The sequence below is a fragment of the Ammodytes marinus genome (genome assembly GCF_949987685.1).
Source record: "Ammodytes marinus genome assembly, chromosome: 11".
Taxonomy (NCBI): Eukaryota; Metazoa; Chordata; class Actinopteri; order Uranoscopiformes; family Ammodytidae; genus Ammodytes; species Ammodytes marinus.
In genome coordinates, this window is record NC_137215.1 from 24,182,318 (window position 1) to 24,197,418 (window position 15,101).

General features: G+C 42.1%; 1 protein-coding gene across 1 annotated transcript in view; it reads right to left on the minus strand.

Moving 5' to 3' along the window:
• Nucleotides 1-222: 222 nt before the first annotated feature.
• LOC307257215 (gamma-aminobutyric acid receptor subunit pi) overlaps nucleotides 223-15,101 on the minus strand; it is a gene marked incomplete at both ends in the record, with an annotated part of 37,654 nt that continues 22,775 nt past the window's right edge. Inside the window, 8 exons of the mRNA XM_080036377.1 lie at nucleotides 223-582; nucleotides 1,358-1,548; nucleotides 2,545-2,697; nucleotides 2,889-3,026; nucleotides 6,165-6,247; nucleotides 8,888-9,105; nucleotides 12,854-12,921; nucleotides 14,753-14,865. Coding sequence (XP_079892503.1) covers nucleotides 223-582; nucleotides 1,358-1,548; nucleotides 2,545-2,697; nucleotides 2,889-3,026; nucleotides 6,165-6,247; nucleotides 8,888-9,105; nucleotides 12,854-12,921; nucleotides 14,753-14,865 — 1,324 coding nt within the window. The remainder of the gene's footprint in view (nucleotides 583-1,357; nucleotides 1,549-2,544; nucleotides 2,698-2,888; nucleotides 3,027-6,164; nucleotides 6,248-8,887; nucleotides 9,106-12,853; nucleotides 12,922-14,752; nucleotides 14,866-15,101) is intronic.

A 15,101-nucleotide genomic window follows, 5' to 3' on the forward strand; every position in this document is an offset into this window, starting at 1 on the left:
GGTTTACGTTAATATTCAAAAATGCTGTAAACTTCGGCATATCCCACCCCCCTCCAAAAAAAAAACAATCCTACATAACTATGCTACTTCGCTCATAAATCCAAATGTAGAAATTTGACACACTCATCTCAAAACACACTTAAACAACGCTTACTGTACATACATACGGTAAAATACACTTTCTCGTCTACATACCCTCCTCTGTCCCACTCGAGGCGAATACTAAAAGTACAGATAATATGTCCAGTAGAGCAGGTTAACCATGACAAAAGAGAGGGGGAAGGTGACTCTGGAGTAGTTGTCTATGAGGTGGGGGCTCTCAATCCGACAGCAGTATAAGGCGCGCAGCACTTTGCGGATGGTGGCCAGAACAGTGAAGCACCAGTGACGGGGCTCCGGTGGTGGGGCCTCGGGCTTGGGCTCACTGCCCGAGGGACTGGAAGGGCCGGTGAGTTCTAGAGAGGTGGGGGCCGGGTTAGCTGCCGCGGCCGCCTCCTTGCGTCTCTTGGCCCTTGAGTTGTTGGCGATGGTGGTGATGATGCCGTTCATCTCGTCGTCAAAGTCGTGCATGTGGTGGCCGTACTAGAGGAGAGCCAACAGCCAAATAAGGAATGAGTTGGAAGCAACAAAAACACGCCACATCTCACTTTAGCCTTGTTTCCACTGAGCGGTGCGGTTTGCTTTGGTTCGGTGTGGCTCGGCACGCATTCATTTGCGTTTCCACTGTTAAAAGTTTTAAAGGGAACCTATGTTTTTTATATGGAGCCACACACTGCATTATGTTGATTGGTCGATAGAAGCATAATTCCCGGGCCAGAGATAAACCGCCTTGTGTAGTCACGTCGACGAGTGGAGTCTTGTGTTTAGAGAAGAATGTCTGCGTGCAGCTCTTTGTTTATTGTTTAGAGTTTTGCCTTTTCCTTAAATGAATCAGCGGGCTGCACTGTTAACACTGCTAATATGTCACAATAGTTACGTAGCTGCCGCGGTTAGCGCCGTTCGACGGCTCTGACCCATTGACTGTATTTACTCCGAGGGATAGCGGCGTCCGGCATTAACCCCTCCTATTAAGTTAGGTTACGGTCTGGAAACGCAAGCCAGATCTAGGATTACCATGTCCTGCCGAAACGTACCGTGCCGAAAAGAACCGTACTGTGCTGCTCAGCGGAAACAAGTTATTAGCTTTTTCAACTTACCCGAAAAGCGCTCACAATGATGTGATGATGATGATGATGGTGGTGGATGGTGATGACGAAGATGACATTGACCAGCCACATGAAGACAATGACTGTGACCACAACAACAGAAATGACTTCAACCGTTTTAGAATGAGACATTATATGGTGGAGGGTCTCACCATGAGCATGTGTGCGTCGGCGTGAGTGAGCGTGCAGAAGTGGGCCACAGCGTACTCAATGAGCGCTCCGAAGATGAAGCTGAAGCAGATTCCCAGGTAAACATCGATGGCCTTGATGAAGCAGTTGGCGTTGGGCAGCGACGTCCGGGCTCCCATCATCAGAGTGGTCATGGTCAGTACTGTGGTCACTCCTGACATGAGAAAACACACGGTGGTAAAACACTGAGGACCCATGAAAGACCCTTTACAATTGTTTTAGTTACCCGTCAGCTTCTTGGTATATGAATGAAGTGCTACATTAAATTAGGAGTGAGCTATTTTCTGGAGAATGATTGTTGTCAAAATCAGTAAATATCTCCTCATGGTTCGCTACCTGTCTGTACTGTGTGTGCGCTGAAAAAAAAATCAAGGGTAGGATCTCTAAACAGGCAGGTTGCTAGCTGCGGTGGGCCCCCTTTGTTTCCATACCCGTTTATAGAGCCTAGGCTGTGTATTAACAACAGATGTTCTTTCAGTGCACACACAGTATGGACAATTAGCAGCTCCATAGGAGATATTCAATGATTTTGACAACATGCATTTGTGGAATCGTTGAGTACTCCTTTAATGCATCATTTGTTGTTTCCATTGTTGTTATTTTTTTGCTGTTCAGGCTATGTTTGACTGTAGTTTATTACCTGTGAACTGTCCTTATGACACAATGACAAATAGGATCAAATTAAACTAAGTCATTGTATGGGCAGGATGCAAAGACAATCATATCAAAGAAAAGAAGCAACAACAACACAAGAACTGAAGAAAAGTAATGATATGCATTGACGTCACCTGAAATAATCTCCCCAGTGAAAAACAATGTTTTGTAGTTTGTTTGTTTTGAGAACTCAATGTTCTCAAAGCCGTCCCTGCAGTAGTGGTAGATAACATGCAAATATATTTGAAATTGCTAACAAATGCTTTATTCAACCCCCAGCTCTAAAAAAAACGTTGTTGCTCCCTGAAAGAGAGTCAAAGAATCTTATATTATGTTTAATAGAAAACAAACTGGCGAATGTTTTTTTTAAAAGATAAATAAATTGATGGAGATTGTTTATTACATTCAACAGTACACAGCACCTACAGTAAATGTGAATCCCAGATAAGGTTAGGTGCAATTTTTTTTTTTTTTAAGATTACTTGATATACTGTACCTATACAAATACGTGCTGGAACAGAGGACAGGGAGATCCAGAAGGAGACCCATGAGAGGACAACCAGCAGACTGGAGGGCACGTAGGTCTCCAGGATGAAGTACAGAATGCTCCTCTTCAGCTCAAAGTGAAACACCAGCTTGGGATAATTGCCTTCAGAGAGTAGGGACATAGGTCAATTGAATAGGTAACACGGAAAAAAATGTGTTGTGAATCTGAAATCTTATCTACCCCATATGGGCTCTACTTAACAATTTTCAACACTGCTGGCATTGCTATCCAAACATTAGTATAGCCCTGGGAGTAACTTTTAAAGCGTTGCATTTGAAGGTTCATATTGTTACCTGTTTCATAAACGGCCTCCGATGAAGAGGTGTAGTGGTCCTCTACTGTGTACTGAGCCAGCTGGAGAGTGTCTAAACCGCTCACCGACTCGTTCCCTCTGGTCCATTCGAACATGACATCGTTGACATTGTAACCCCCTAACAAAACAAAGAGCAAATAGTAACTTAAGCCTCCACCAATCAGTACTTTTTATTATACTGTGGAATGTTGCCGAGACTTATCATCCAACAAGATGGACAGTCTTTGCTTACAACTTAACTGTATTTTTTTTCCCAGATTTACCCCTCCCATTAATCTTGTGTCATGCTTCAGCAAGCAGCAGCTTCTTTTTTCAGGAATAAACAGCTCTAATAAACCCACCAGGCACTACTTACTTACCCAGCACTGAACAGTACACGGACTAAGTTATTGACTAGCTGAATAGAGTGGAGCAGTGAGCAGCTAAAGAGCCAACTGTGTCTCATGGGACTAGACCAGACGTGCTATAAGGACGCCGAATACCCGATTTATATTCATCAGGTGCCCACAAACACCTCTGAAGGAATGCTAATGCGGCTCCACGACTGTTGGATGTGTGAGCAGGTGACTGTTTGCTTACTGATGATGCTATAGAAACAGTATAAACAGCCTTCACTAAACCCAAAAGTGGCTGTATATGGGGACTGCTGGGAATGTTGATTTGCTCAAGCTATGCCTGAGTCTGATGATCGTATGGATGGATTGTTTGGGATGGCAACCCATAGTGTGTTCTAAACTCCCTCTGAAGCTGAATATCAGTTGACACAAAAAAAACAACAAAACAAAATGTGCCAATAACCAAAGGGCATCTGGAAGCACCCTAGAATAATCTGCTTCAAGATATCATGGTACCCCACGCCCAGCAAGTGGGCAAGGTCTACACAGTGCAATGACGTACAATGTAATGTAATGTAGCATGGGACCACAACAACCCAACTTGAGAATACAATGTTAATGTTTCATGTGTATGTAGTCAGTGTGGAAACACATTAGTTGTTCCACTCTCCACTTACACAGTTTGACACACAGAGCCCCAACAGGAATTGCAAATGGAAATGCATTTGTTGTGTTCAGTTCACTTCTTCAAAGGGAATAGCAAAAGAAAAAAAAAAGTCCTGATGAACAGCTTAACTCTTCTTGCCTCATACCATAACAGACTAATCATGCATATTGCACCGCTCCAAACCACCCCCCCCCCTCCCCCCCTGAGTGCAGCGATAACCCAAATATAGCTTGGAATACAAAAAGGCATGCAAAATTAATATGGTCAAAGATTGCCACGGCTAAGTGTGCTAGTGCTTTTGATACTAGTGATAATATTCAATTAATAATAATTGGTGCGGCTCTTGTGATAAAAAAAGCATTGTTTAAGGCAAAGAGCTTGTGATTAATGAGGATACAACTTTCCGGGTGTATTTTTCTAGATTTTCTGCAGAGGGAGCAAGAGAATAAGAAAATGCAAAAGGAAGTGCGGTTGGCTGAAGCTGTATTACACTTCTATAAGTGTTGGAAAGGACTATATCATTCGCCGCTGCTCTCCCTATTTAAACCCCCACATTGAGCTGTGTATGTGAGCCATGGTGCTGGAAGCAAGAGTCCTCTAATGAAGGACAGTGGTGACTTTGATGCTGAAAGGTCCTGTTAAAATCCACTGTTTTGCCCTCTCATTGTAATTGCATTACTAGAAAGAAGTCATTATATTTCCTGACCTAAAGCACTGCCATTTCTTTACAAGTCGAGAGACATAAATGGCCAGTGACATGGAAAGAGTTATTTTGGAGGGTAGATTCAACCTTCCAGTGCCCTCTGGGGCCCTTTAAAAAAACTAAAAGCCGTATCCACTATCAAAGGGCCACCGAAAACTAAAGGAAAAGATCACAAAAGACTATATTTTCCTGCTCTTTTCTGCTGTCAGAATGCACAAAATATTTTACCGCAATCCCAATCCGATACACCCCGCACCCCCTCCCACCACGAGGCTCTCGTTTAAATCATTTCTCCTGTGCAGAGGATCCACTTTTGGCACAGCATTAAAAGAAATAAATCCTTGAGTATACATCTTCCCCAAAGAGACTACAGCAAGAGAGGGAGATAGAGATTGAAGGAGAGGAGAAACGGAGAGAATGGAGAATGAGAGACAGATTGAGATTAAGCGAGGGTGGAAAAGACAGACGGACAGACGAAGAGAGAGAAAAGATATGGTTGGTATTTAGCCTGGAATTACGGAAGCAGCGGAGGAAGCATCCATCACCCTCTCAGTTACCTAGCTTTAACCTCCACATGTTTTTTGGTCTGCTAAGTGGTACTGGAGCTGCCGTTGATGATTTATTTGGCACTGTGAGGTCCTGGTGGGCTTCTGGCAGGGATCAGACTGAGCTTAGCCTGGCTGACTGTCATTTAATAGCATGGAGCAGCAAACGTAGGGCTGGAAAGGCAAAGATGGCAGGTGAGCGAGGGAGGCTGATAGAAGCTTGTTTTTCTTCCCTCCATCTCTTGCACAGCATCTTGCCAGCTTATGTAACGTGTATATCAATTTGCTTCAATTGCCAACGCATTTCCACTCGAAAACCATTGAAAATATGTAGAAAGCTCAGTAAAATGTCAACAAATGTCTAAATGTTCAACCAGGGAGCAGTTTTCTAAACCCATACTGACAGATGATTACAGATTTTAGAGTTTGTAAAATGAAGAGGCTCGGACTAATTCAACACTTTTGAAAATAGGCTTAATTTTTGCCAAAGGATGGACAGAATGATTGATATTGCTCAATGCCAATGTATTATAAAAAGATAAAAAGTGCCCTGCGTAGATATGCGGTTCATATCTCAACAAAACACCTGTAAGCGCCTTTCCTTCCTTGTGCAAAATTTGCATCGCTAGTTTTTGAAATATGTATGGCTTTGCACCAGCACCTCCGAAGTTCACTAAGTAACATCATGTATCTCAGTTGTTGTAAAACGTGTTTAATTATTGAGATTCTGAGGTGTTACTAGGTGGATCGTCTAGCCTTGCAGTGAGCCAAGCCTGTTGTTTACCTCTGCTTTAATACTTCACTCTGTGCATGAAAGTTACTATGTTTTATTTCACAAACTCTTTCACATGCTATACCTTCCACATTCAAGATGAGAGAAAGTGGTCTGTTTGATCCTTTGGTTTGATCACATTCATTTGACATCACGCCCACCCACCAACACACACTGCCACTGCTTCAAGCTGCACAGTGCGGCGTTTCTTTATTAAGTGTGAAGTGTCCTTACAGCTCTCCAGTTGAAGCGTGCAGGTCTGCTTGTCCATGGGATACTTTGTCAGATCCATGTTGCAAGCCACGGTGGTGGTAATTCTAAAAAAAAAAAAATCTTTGATTATTATACAGTGGTTGCAGGTCATACACAAACAGATATGTATTCCAACAAAGAGTAGAGCTAATTTGTGAGCCTGCTCTGTTGCTGAAGTTGTGCTGATGTAAAGAAATTGGTTGACTTGGTTTTTGGTGTATATTAATAATAACGGTTGAATTCAGCCCTCTATGGAACATGACTGAAGAGTACGTTGTTGCAATGCACTGCTGCACTGCTGTGCATCTTAGTCAATGTGTAAAATAACCCTCTCATCGTATAACTTTGATCGTAATCATGCAATGTCCGTACTTATAATTAAGATTGAGTGGCATGCATAAACATTCCTTAGCTCTGAGTTAAGCCATGGTCTCTCGGCATATTCAGGCTTGCTCCTTAAGGCCTTGACTACACACTTTACATATTTGATGAATGTATGATGATAAGTCAATTAAAGATTCATGGTGCGTCCTTATTACCCACACACAAACTATACAACTTTTAAAAAATTCATGACCGGATGGATTCAGCATGTAAATGTTCACATGTTGCTGTGAAATAGGAGAACTCAGGTGAGTTTAAAGGCCCTTGAACACATTAGATTAAACATACACAGACACTTACGCAGTAAACAGTTTCTAAAGATTAGTAAACCGACCCCTGTGTTTTGTAAAAGCAGACAAAATTAAGCATGCAAACATACAAACACTTTTGGGCCCATTGCATCATTTAAATAGTAACTATATTATTCTCATTTAAGATGTCTTATGATGCACATAACGCATGTTGTTGTTGACATGGCTATAGCGAAAATACAGCATCTTCTATAAGCTTTCTGTTTGCAATCGTCAATATATCCAATACATGAGTCAAGTGATCCATATATAACAAATGATCGTCTTAATCAGGACAGGGCGTACATGAGGCCTGGATGATTCATGTGAGACGAGAGCCTTGACACATCATCTCTGAGTGCCTTTTACTGGCTGATTCAGTGCTCGAGGGAAAAGATATATATAATTGTGTCCATCCTTTCCAACAAGTAGGGAGTCACTGCAGTCAGCACTTTGCTAAAAGTTGCTTTGAACTCCCCTTTACAGAGCTTCAAAGTCCTACTCTGTCCTGAGCATTGGAAGACTCGTGGGTCATGACATCCATTTCAGCATAAGCTAGCACCGCGATTTATAGATATCAGAGAAAAAGAAGAGGTGGATGCCCAGGAAAATCCATCATGCACTTTGACAATTTACACAGACCTTATCTCCGCCTAAGACTCTATAGTCTTCACTTGAATGTGCATTTCTTATTTCTGACTTTGTGATAGTTTTCATCACATGAACTTGACCGACCTCAACCATTCAAAGTAGCATACAGTAATTCTAATTGAATCTTAACTGCTCACCCTTTAGCCCCAGTCACCTCAGTGCTTTCCCATGTACTCCCGCTGGCACACGTAGCGCTAACACATTTACCACAGCTGTCCGTTTCCTTTTTCCAACACATTGGAATGCTCTCTCTCCACTCTGTCCTTTTTTTCACGACACCCCCAATTCCCAAAGGTGGCCATCCCCTCTCCTGACCATCTTTCCTCGCATGTTTTACTCCCACCAGTCTTGCTGTCTGTCTGCTATTGTGAAAAGCGCTGCCGTGCTCAAAACGTCCTCCTATCAGATACTGCCCTGGATACTGTTCAGTTCTCTGAGGAGGCAAAGGGCCATGGAGACTGGGGTACACACACACATCAAACAAATGATAAAAAAAAAAAATGTGTGCAACCAGAACATGAGTATAACCTAGAACAAAGTGTATGCATGAAAATAACTTCAGCGCCACTGAGATCAAGGGACATACTGTAAGTGTGTGGCAGTCAAATCAGGACCATGGACAGCTCTTATACAACCCATAGACACGCCAAGGTTTACGCAACAGACCTGAAAACAGTCGGATGTGCAAATCCCATCATTACGGGCTTAAAAGAGCCAAACAAATTCACTCGCTGATCTATAACCTTTTTCTATCCGTAACCTGTCTGCTCGGCCCGATATCTCATCAAAAAAACCATAGCACGCTTCCAAAGGCTTGCCACCAGAGCTTGTCAGATGTTAAGCCCCTTGCACACGAAGCAAATACAATACATGCTAACAGGACGTATATGTTGATGCCTTGATAGCCCTCAGCTCTTCATATTGATGGGTCACATGCTCCTGAACTCATACGATACAATACCTGAGTATTAGAATTGACTCAACAGCAAATTTGCAAATCACATGTATTGCAAATGCAACCCGCTCCTCCTCCCTCGGCACCGGACAGGAGGGTGTCACTTGTAAGTGGTGGTTGATATTATTGCATCTACAGTGCCCACCATCTCTACCATTGTGTCCTTGAGCAAGGCACTTAACCCCAAACTGCTACTGCGCGAGTACCCCCTCTGAGAAATGACATGTGTGTGGTGTATGCAGAAAGACACACTTTGTGTGTGAGCAACCCTGTTGGAATCTACATTTGTGTTAATTGACTAATACATAAACTTCAACTTAACTATTCCTCCTCCATTACCTGGCCTACTTTTCATTGTATGTTGGAGCAAAAAAAAAAATACAACACAACAACACAATAACCAACAGACCCATTGGTTATCCCACCTTAGAGCGTAGAGGACGGTCCCGTTGGGAAAGATACGGATCAGCCGGTTCTCCACGGTGATGTCATGGAGGAAGGACTTCTTGGAGTCCACGATGAAGGTGTCTGGGACCCAGAGCAGCTCCACCAGACGCCCGTCCAGACTCAGGCTCTTGTTGCCCTCAAAGACCAGGCGCTCGTCTGTCCAGCGCTGGCGGAGGAATATGGTGGCGGTGTAGTCCTAGTGGGAGTCATATGGCTCAAAGGTCCTTAACACAGCTAATTAGACTTTATCATCAAACGTGTCAATAATCTAGTGAGATGTTTGCAAACCAAGCTTCTCCTTGGGGTACATTTGTATTTCATTAATCATGCTTTTGTCTTTCTTTCTGGGTATTGATGGCGTCCGTGTCCCTAAGCCGTTCTGGTCCTTGAAGAACACTAATTCAGTGGTTGAACTATTTTGTACACAAGATCTATTCTGAAAGTCCTGATTTTTGTTCTGTTATGTGGCAACAAGCTGAGTGCAATGGCCTAGCTAAAGGCCCTAAAAGGTAAACTGTTGTTATTGTAAAGTGTTGCCTTTGTCATTATTTAATTATGAAGCTGCAATTTTCCTCATTCGATTGCTCTTCTAACTTTCTAATTCATAGGTTGACTAGTTCAGTCAGTACATTTTCTGAAAATATTGAAAAAATTACCCCGGTACAGTTTCTCTGGACATAAAATTGTTATTTTCACATCCTGTTTTGATTTGTTAAACCAACAGCCAGAAGCACAAAGATATTGAGTTATAGAGTCAAAACTTGTTTAAGAAATGATGGAGAGTAATTCAAGAGATTAACTGATCATCAAAAATGTTGTTAGCGGTCTTTCAACATCAATTGACCAACCATTACAGCTGTAGTTGATTATGAGGCTTTTTTGAACAAGTCACATTGTAGGCGTTGACCCCTGAGCCCTGTTAAGTCAGAAAAGTCAGGTAGGTCAATACAACTATAGATCAAAAATGGTATTGGGATTCACATTAGACACAACAAAGCCTTAAGCCTGTTACATACTCCGCGAGAAGAAAGATCAAAGTTCTCGGTGACAGAGCTGCGAGAAGAAAATGACGTAATTTTCTTCTCTCAGCTCTTGTTTAGCTGTTCTTGCAGCTTGTTCTCGACACATCACCCGGGCCGAACTTTCTTCTCGCAGCTTGTCCGAGAACTATTGTGTGATTGGTCAGTCTGAAGTCAATGAGGAAAGCGAAGTGAAATCAGATGGCGCTACTGAGTCAATTACCATGGTAACAATGCGCCGTGGTGAGGAGTTCGGCAGTTGAGTTCTCGTGAAGTATGTAATGTCAGACCAGAAAGAACTTCTCGCAGCTCTGTCACCGAGAACTTTGTTCTTTCTTCTCGCGGAGTATGTAACAGCCTTTAAGTGTGAGGACACGGAATATTTTGGCTCTGATTCACTCACTACAATCAGGTGTGTGGGGCACTGATTGGCTAATTGAGCCCAGATGTGAGGAGGTTATATATGCCCTGAGACCCCAGTGCTCTGTGCTGCTCATTGTCTCGCCCTCTGGGATAGTGAGAGGTTCTCTCTTAGTGTCCTCTGGCTTTGGAGTTCCAAAGTAACCTGTTGAATTACTTATGTATGCTTTCAGCTGCTTGGCAGTGGTGGTTTAGTTTGTTTCAGCTTAAAGGTAGCCTGTGTGGCCCTTTAAAGCTCTGTGTGTTTTTGTTTTCTCCCCTTCCCAATATTCGCATTTGCGATTTAGTGGTTATCCCTCCGGGGATAACTTTCAGACACCCCTGGGTCCGCACCTGTGTCCCACCCGCCCCCCCCCCTAGTCATTACATAAAGACTTAGGGCTGGATCCACAAAGAGTTTGTGTGCTTATGTCTCCAGGATTTGTGGAGAAATAGCACCCGTTTTAGCATCATATCCACAAAATAATTTGCACTAATTATATGCCGGCGCTAACATGCCCACAAAGTTTGGCAGCTAAGTGTGATTTGCCCACCAATTGTGAGTAAACTGATCTCTCCCATGTGTTTCAGGCAGCACTGTGCTCTTTACAGCAACGATATGATGTTGATGAATGTATAATCTGCTTCACGTCCACATATGTCGGCACACAACCCATTTCCCCCCTGACCGTTGATTATGCCCATAATATGACTCAACATAAATTCAATATCATTCTATGCTCACAAACCTTGACGAGATAGGGAGAGAGAAAGAGAGAGAGAAAATTTGCACAATTTCTCTCTCTTAGGGCCGGTTTCACAGACAGGGCCTAGATTAAGCCAGGAGTAGGCCTTAATGTGGACTAGTTAAACTGGGACGTTTAAGTCACTTTCATGGATATGGCTTAAATTTGGCTTAGTTAGTCTGAGACTATGAAGTCCTGGAGTAAGGTAAGTAAGCCTGATTGTAAACACCTGCCCATGAGTGATCATAAAAACCCGGAGTGGAGCAGAAACACCATTGCTTATGAGAAAAAACAATGGCAGAGGCTAAAAAAATCCTGTCAATAAACTTTAATGAATTTGAAAAAAATCTCTTAAAAAAAAAATGTTTGAAACCATCCGGTTATTGAATCTAAAAGCCATACTGCTGGGACTGAGCAAATAAATAGTTGGGTCGCAATTTGCAACAAATTCAGTTCTAATGAAAATGTTACTAAGAGAACAATACACCAACTTCAGGTTATCTTCATTATTATTGGTATTTCACATCTTTCTCATTTATAATTTTGACATATTTAATGATATCTGCACTGATAGACTCTGGAAAACCTGAATCTCGCTTTAAAGAAGAGCTTGCCACAACCTTTCAACAAAGGACAAAAAAGATGACATTGCCTGAAAGTTAGCCCGAGAATTCCATGAACAGAAAATGCAATATCTGAAGGAAGTATGACTTGAAAATGAAAATTCTACAGGTGGAATTGGACATGTAGTTGGAAGAGAGAGCTATGATTCAAACAAGATACAGTACTGAGACAATTGTGATTACTAATCACAGTGAAGATATAAGTAGAAAATAAAAGGTGTTCATGTTGTGTTTTGTCATTTTGTTATTCATGTGTGTCAGTATTTTAAATCACAACAAGCACATTTGAAAACAGAATTGTTTTACACACTCATTGTATTATGCTGAATACATCTTCAATTTAAATGCATCCATCTAATAAAATCAAGCAAAGTTGTTATTTCCAGTGCATTTTCCATATTGAAAACGGTCTCGAAATGTAAATTCATCAAATAAATGTTTTGGATAAGACCTATCCACAAGTACTCTTCTGGCTGGCCTCTGCAGTGGGAGTTGGTCTTCAGTTAGATATTCCAAATAGTCCATGCTCTCTCACAAACACCACTAAACTGAAGTTAAACCTGCCTCTTTGGAGGATTAATTTAAACTCAAATTTAGACCTAGAGTAGCTCTAGTCGTCCATTTTGCAAGTGGCTTTGTTTAATCCAGAATAGCTTTAATCTAGGACTATTTTAAACTGAGTCTGTGCAAGTAGCTTTGAATTAATCCGGCTCAAACAGGCATTTTAGTCTCGGACTAGTCTTAAGCCTTGTCTGTGAAACCGGCCCTTAGTGTGTAAATAGCACACTCAAACTGTCCGTGGTTTAAAAAAAATTAGCGCTGGTCATTGCGAGTTAGATGGTATTTGCAAAGATTCTTATTTGCATAGGAAGGGGGCAATTTTGCACAGAAATTTTAATATCCCCTAATGCAAATTGGGTTGAAACACCAAGGGCGCTGTCTGCTTGGCAGTGCTGTTTGCGCGCTTTTCCCCCTTCGGCATGCTCTGTGAATTGGACAGTGGACACTATATTTTTCTCTCATTGGTACAGATTTAGCGACTGCAAAAGCAGCTCAATCCTTTTTGTGGATTTGGCCCTCATTCCCTGGTGTAGTTTTGTTATTGTTGTTGATTTACAGTGATCGGTATAGGCCGGGCATAGAAAAACTTTTCTTACCATGTTGATCTCTGAGATGGTGTCAATGCTGGCAATGTCCAGGCTCATAGCCACCGTTACAGGACCATCTATAAAGCACAGAAGAAACCAATTATAAAAGTCTGGATATTTCAACTTTTGTGTTTATACACACTTGCCCAATCCTCACCATTTGAATGTGCTTTAGTGTGTGCCTGCCTGTGAGTGTAAATGCATACATGTGAACAAGTTATACAACGCGGTACATTGAGGAGGCACAGGAATATGAACTAATAAAGTCTGATAAAGCAAAAGTAACAACAGAGCCCACAATGCTGGCACATCAACAGCTGCAGTCTGTGGAGTGTGACTCTCCTAGAGGGGACCAGTATATTCCCTGACTCACCATCAAAGAGGGGTAACTTAGCCGCTCTGCTGTCTTTCATCTTCCCATTCTCCTTCTCTCCCAATTATTAATCTTTATCTCTCTGAGAAAGATTAATGAGCCTGTTGTCATATTGCAGATAGGGGTGTGTGTGTGTGTGTGTGTGTGTGTGTGTGTGTGTGTGTGTGTGTGTGTGTGTGTGTGTGTGTGTGTGTGTGTGTGTGTGTGTGTGTGTGTGTGTGTGTGTGTGTGTGTGTGTGTGTGTGTGTGTGTGTGTGTGTGTGTGTGTGTGTGTGTGTGTGTGTGTGTGTGTGTGTGTGTGTGTGTGTGTGTGTGTGTGTGTGTGTGTGTGTGTGTAATTGCTGTATCCATCTTCTGAAAGAAAGTGCAGTATAAGTATTGACATAACATCAAGCAATCAGAAAAAAAATCCAACTTAAGCCTTTTAAGCCATACATAAAGTGTTGTGATATCTGTTTACTGGTTGCTGGATTTTGTTACCTATGCAGGAACCAGGCTAGCTGCTTCCCCCTACTTTTCAGTCTGTTGGCTGTAGCTTTATAATTAGCATTCTATAGGGCAACATATATAAGTGTTACTAATTACCTCTTGACAAGAAAGTTAATAAGTGTATTAGCCATGAGGTTAAGCCAATCCTTTGAGGTTACTTGAGCGTTAGCAATGATGATTAATTATGGAGTAAGGGGGCAAACTGCATCTAATATGCCTGACCAGACAGTATTGAGCAACACCTATACTGTCCGTGCCTGGGGCTGTGTGGTCAGTGGGATGGCACTGACAAGCAGACAAGCAGTGAAACCCTACATACCTTGCAGCAAAATGTGAAAAATATTTGAACTTATACTGAATGTGTGGGTGAAAATTGTAGTTCCTAGAAAGGAGGAGAAGTGATTACACTGAATGGCACTTGGAAAAGTCTGAGGTGTTATTGCAGATCATACAGCGAGTAAACAAACCGTAATCCCATTGCGATGGATTTCCCGAGCCCAGAACAATTACACTATCAAGGGATTTGCAGGGAATTACATAGCATCATTCCTCTGAAAGCCAACACTGAGGGAGAATTTATTTTACTGTTGCCAAGCTGAAGATTGGAACCTAGATCACAACACATATTAACAGCTCATATTTTGGAGAAGAAAAGTTGATATAAAGTTGTTAAATTTTATATTGATTATTATTGTTGGATTAGGCAATTATCTAAGTATGTGAAATACACTTTGACTGGCCTCATATGAGTATTTGTGTCTCGCTTCTTTAGCATGTATTTTCCTTCTTAACATTTCATCGCACCCAAAGTAATTATGGCACGGACCAATTTCAAAGACAAATCTGACTTCATCTCACATTTTAATATACATGAGCAGTTCATTCAAATGTGTGCATGTCAGCGCATTATAACTCAGAAAGGGACGAGCGGGCACAAAATTGCAATATGATTCCCCTCGTTTTCTCTGTAAAACACACATTTTTCCCCTTGGCGCTCCTCTGTCGTTTCAATGGCTGTGCATATGTCTGCAGTTTTTATCCCTTACTGTCAAAGAAAGGCCTGAGGTACTTGTTGTATCCTTTCATCAGCCTCTGAATGGTGGGAGGCAGAATCTCGCCTTCCTTCACTTCTGCGTTGAGCATGGAGCTCTCTAACAACCTGAGAACAAAGACACAGAGAGAGAAAGAAAGAGAGAGAGAGAGAGAGAGAGGGAAAGAGGTGGAGAAAAAGCAAGGAATGAGAATTATTTTTCGTTGTTCTACCCCCGCGGTGCGTTTACCAGGTGGAGTCTGTACTATTCACAAACTCGCTCGCACTGTTTTCGGGGAATCTGCAGGCAGTTAATTGAGTTGCTGAGCTAATCTTACAAAGCCATGCTGAGTGGAAGAAAAGAA